This window comes from Gadus chalcogrammus, chromosome 9, assembly GCF_026213295.1.
Source record: "Gadus chalcogrammus isolate NIFS_2021 chromosome 9, NIFS_Gcha_1.0, whole genome shotgun sequence".
Lineage (NCBI taxonomy): Eukaryota > Metazoa > Chordata > Actinopteri > Gadiformes > Gadidae > Gadus > Gadus chalcogrammus.
In genome coordinates, this window is record NC_079420.1 from 17508201 (window position 1) to 17513200 (window position 5000).

At 42.5% G+C, this 5000-nt stretch overlaps 2 protein-coding genes across 5 annotated transcripts in view; one reads left to right on the forward strand and one right to left on the reverse strand.

Annotated features, from left to right (window-relative positions):
* The window catches only part of ndrg4 (NDRG family member 4), a 29555-nt gene extending 26090 nt beyond the window's left edge, over nt 1–3465 (forward strand). For all 4 annotated transcript variants that reach the window (XM_056598289.1, XM_056598290.1, XM_056598288.1 and 1 more), the window contains 4 exons: nt 199–246; nt 516–551; nt 805–856; nt 2228–3465. In XM_056598289.1, coding sequence (XP_056454264.1) covers nt 199–246; nt 516–551; nt 805–856; nt 2228–2382 — 291 coding nt within the window. In that variant the 3' untranslated portion in view covers nt 2383–3465. The remainder of the gene's footprint in view (nt 1–198; nt 247–515; nt 552–804; nt 857–2227) is intronic.
* Nucleotides 3466–4335: 870 nt separating this feature from the next.
* Nucleotides 4336–5000, reverse strand: part of LOC130388776 (olfactomedin-4-like) — a 3557-nt gene continuing 2892 nt past the window's right edge. The window contains exon 7 of the mRNA XM_056598293.1: nt 4336–5000. This exon is cut by the window's right edge and continues 168 nt beyond it. Within this exon, the coding sequence (XP_056454268.1) occupies nt 4730–5000 (271 nt within the window). The 3' untranslated portion in view covers nt 4336–4729.

The following is a 5000-nucleotide window of genomic DNA, read 5'->3' on the forward strand; positions in this document are numbered from 1 at the left end:
GGGGGCTAGGGTAAATCATATACATGTTCATGGCGTGCTAGGGGTTTCATAAATATATGGCCTGTAAATCCCTTTGAGTCTGTAACTGTGATTAAGGGCTATACAAATTAAACTGACTTAACTTCACTCGATTTTTTTTTTTGCCTCATAAAAAAGTTTCATTAGCCTTCACTTTAATCCTCTCCTCTTTCCCTCCAGGTTGAATGCAACTCAAAACTGGATCCAACCAACACAACCTTCCTAAAGGTACATTATTTAAACAACATATGGATTGCCTAATTTGACAATTGCTTACACAAGGCAAATACATTTTCAATGTATTGAACCTGATTTTACATTTTTTACTATAAACATTAGTTTGATGTGGTATCTGATTTATTTACCATATAGTACTGGATTTTTATAGTTTACAGTATAGTTCTGTACTTTATAGTTAACTGCATAGTTTACGTTGCATTATTGTAATATATAGGGCTTTACTGTATTGTTAGTTTGACGCACCTTTTCTGTGTCAGATGGCGGACTCCGGCGGACTGCCCCAGCTCACACAGGTAACAGAACACTCCAGAACCTTGGGGATACATAAGAACAATAGAGCTTGCTCTTTAGCGCTCTCATTTTGTACCCTGCTGATGATGTTCCTTAGAGAAGAGAAAGAGAATTTGGTCCATTATCAATGACAATTGATTAAATAGTCATTCAAAAAGATGTTATTATGCTTTTTAGGCAGACCATAGTCTACTTCATATTGGTGTCGGCAAAATGTATTTAAATAAAAATCCAGAATTGTTTTGTTTTTCTAAGCCTGCCAAACTGGCCGAAGCCTTCAAGTACTTCCTCCAAGGCATGGGCTACAGTAAGTACTCACACTGGACAAATGGGGCTTACTCACCCAGCGCATATCTCGGTTCTATGTTGTTCTCAACATTCAGCATCAGTTCCATCACCTAGCTAGTGTTAGTGTGTGTATGTTTGTGTCTGTGTGTGTTTATGTGTGTGTTTGTGTCAGAACATTTAGCCTGTTTATCAATAAGCCATGGTGAATCCACATGTAAGTTTAGAGAATTAAGGATATCTGTTTACGTATACATATATATACAGTATATGATTTATTATGTATTATTATTAATATGATTATACATATTTATATAAAATAATTATATCAATGTTTTTTCCAGAATACAAACTCAAAGTATTAGAAAAATTGTAATGATCTCCCCAACTCTGACCCCCATGAGGTTGATATCTATCAAAGAGGTAGATGTGTTAATGGCTCCCCTCACTGTGTCTCCCTTAACCCGTTCTCTCAGTCGCGTATGTGAAGGATCGAAGGTTGAGTGGAGGGCCAGGTACTTCCTCCTTCCTGTTCACCTCTGACTGCTATTGGCTGGCATGATCTGCTGATCAACATCAGCAAATGGTTGACTAAGATCCTGTTTATTTAATTGTTCTTACTTTTATTTTTACCCGTCAAGCATTTCAGAGGGTTGTGCAACTCACTTTCAGTTTCTTTATCAAGAAGTATTTTTCTGAACTTGGAAAAATATTGGACCTGGTTCCACCCCAGCCATTACATTTCTCTCTGCATGTCATTCAAACAGTTATAATGAAGTAAGTCTGAATAACTTTATCCATACATTTGGGAATGATATAAACTCTCATGAATAGGAGAGTCTCAAATCATTCCTCGCCAAATTCCCACCTCGACCACATATTGCATGGTGCCTCAAGGTTGAATGAGCCACGAATGTGTTTCAATGTGCAGACATATGGTCGTGCTTCATACAACAACCTTTCCCATTACTAAGGAATGTCTTCCGAGAGCAACAGGTGGCTGTTATGGCCTGTTGGCTGGCTGCTCCAGGGAAATCTCTTCAGTTTATTCCCATCGGCATGTCCCCGCATCTTTCTGCTGGCAGTTGATGAACCTCCATTGAGATGGTGTCTAACGATGGAATGTCTCTTCTGATATCTCTCTCTGTTTCTCTCTCTCTCTCTCTCTCTCTCTCTCTCTCTCTCTCTCTCTCTCTCTCTCTCTCTCTCTCTCTCTCTCTCTCTCTCTCTCTCTCTCCCTCTCTCTCTCTCTCTCCCTCTCTCTCTCTCTCTCTCTCTCTCTCCCTCTCTCTCTCTCTCTCTCTCTCTCTCTCTCTCTCTCTCTCTCTCTCTCTCTCTCTCTCTCTCTCTCTCTCTCTCTCTCTCTCTCTCTCTCTGTGTTCCATGATCCCAGTGCCGTCTGCCAGCATGACCCGCCTGGCCCGCTCCCGGACCGCCTCTCTGACCAGCGGCAGCTCCATAGAGGCGGCCCGCTCCCGAACCTGCACCCACTCAGACAGCACCGAGGGGGTGGCCCCGGTCACCCAGACCATGGAGGTGTCCTGCTGAGGACGCCCAGCTGAGAGGGAGGGAGAGAGAAAGAGAGAGAGAGAGAGAGAGAGAGAGAGAGAGAGAGAGAGAGAGAGAGAGAGAGAGAGAGAGAGAGAGAGAGAGAGAGAGAGAGAGGGAGGGGGGGGAAGGACGTAGACGAAGGACTGAGAGGAAGACACTCTGTATCGGGTGATACAGAGAGTGAGCAGATGAGAAGCGGGTGGAAGGTTGTGCAAGATCAGTAAAAGGTGTATAGTGGAGTTTTGGTGAACCGTAAGAGAGCCACCAAAGGGAGGGTCCCGGAGGGGAGTGAGATGCATCGATCAGCGGGCACACAGAGCACTCCTGAAACAAGGTGTAGATAATGCTTTATCCGTCTCCCGTCTTACGTGCGTTGCCGCCACCTCTAAATATGCAACCTTGACCCAGTAATTGTCCCCCTATCGTTAAAAAAACAGGAGTTATCCAACATCCGTTTTGTAATTGTTACATATGAAACAGGTGTTTCCATTTGTGTTGGCTCAGTGTATCCGCAAGACTTCTCTTTCCCCCTCCTACCGCTTTTTTTTCTTCTTCTTTCTCAAAATAAAGACTTCTGCCATCAAACCACTTCAACCTGCCAGTATATGATCCATGAGGCAATATGGGAAATCCCATGACAATATTATTAACAATGTATAATCTCAAATATCTGAGGATTTATTTAGAAATTAGTACATGGGGCATGCATCTCAGTGCTGAATCTCTCTCCAGGTGCCCACCCACAAACCTACCTTCTATAATACACTTCTCCCCCCTTCCCCAACAAGATGCTCCGAACCTCCCAGGCGTCCCAGTCACACCCTAAAGGGCTATCAGCTAAAGTCACACTTTTCTGATGTAACGCTCACTTCAATGGATCAATGATAATGGATTCATGTTGTTCTACAATGCATTGGGGCCCGAGTGCAACAATGGATTATTGAGAGAGAATAATTTATGATCTGAGAATGTAAAGGATGCAAAGGGTGTGCCGTGGAGAGGTTCAGTACGATAGGAACAAAGAGGGGAAAGTATTTTGTTCCCTTGAATAAATATTGCTGTACAATGTTGGGGGGGGTCCCTCGATAGGTGAAATGAGAGGTCGCAGATGTCATTTCCTTTATCCTAACAGCTGGTGTCCCAACCCTGCACTTGAGGTAGGATAGATGCTGGTCCTTCTCTTTTTTTGTTGCACTTTTACTTCCTTTGTACGTTTTGGGCATGTTAGCCTCCACAGGTAAATATTGTATTGTAACATACGCACACACACGCACACACACACACACACACACGCGCACGCACGCACGCACACACGCACGCACGCACGCACGCACGCACGCACGCACGCACGCACGCACGCACGCACGCACACACGCACACACACACACACACACACACACACACACACACACACACACACACACACACACACACACACACACACACACACACACACACACACACACAGAGCCACTGACAACTTTCTGTTCCTAATCCCTTCGAGTCATGTCTGTTGGTTTTTTAACAGTGACAGTAGGTTTTAATCTGATATTTGTTACTATGAATCTTCTTCTTACTGCCATTACGATGAATCTGTGTTGAGCAATAAGACGTTCTCCTATATTTGTTCTTGCTCAGACCATTTGTTATTGCCGGTGGCTTACATTTAAAGGTTGTTTCAAAGGCAAAATATGTACTTTATTAATATCCGGTCTCGGATTAATGAAATAAATCTTTTGTCTTACTTTTTGAGTTTGTTTCTATTCACAAAGGTAGAAAGAAATGCTTACTCTAACCTGCTTTGTTGTCATTCTGGTATGTATTGTAAAGTACAATTCTAATATATATCTATGAATATATGTAAACAAACATAGATACACATACCAAGTGAGCTGTCTCTGCCCATGTAATGATCATGTAATGAATAGAAAATAAAGATAATATCTCATTGAATGAGTCTGACCTGATCATGCTCTCATGACTATACATAAACTACAGAAAGCATCCACAAATCGCATGCTTGCTTGCCAAAGCGGTTGTTAGTCTTGAAGTTTTGGTTTTAGATCAGAGTCTTTCCAGTGTTAAGCTACTTGTCTTAAGTTCCCACAATAAGCAGTATTTTCAAACATTTTAAGATACAATTCAAGTAAATTAAGAACTATGTGCAGGGTAAGGATGGCAATGACTATAGAGACATTTTTATTAAAGAAAAACAAGTGTTGAATGAAAAGAGAGTGCATAATATATATATATATGAATGTACTGGAACAGTTAATCTCAATTAATCACTTTCTACACATGTGCAGATTATGGTTGCGATGTTGTTGGCTACAAACCAAAGAAGCTACTCAAACTTAGCCTTGTAGGAGGTCATAAACCCTTCCCCATAGACATGTATCATTTGATCCACTGGGCTGTAGTTCACCGAATAGATATGGTTGGACATTTTGCTGATGTGTATGCCGATGTCGAACCTCTCCACACCCGTGGCGGTGTCCAAAGAGTAGAAGATCTCCTCCACCTCCGGGCTGACGTAGCGTGTGGCGTAGAGGACGCCAAACGCCACGAAGCTATTGGTCGCCGAATTCTTGTAGACCGACGTGTGCCAGGTTTCA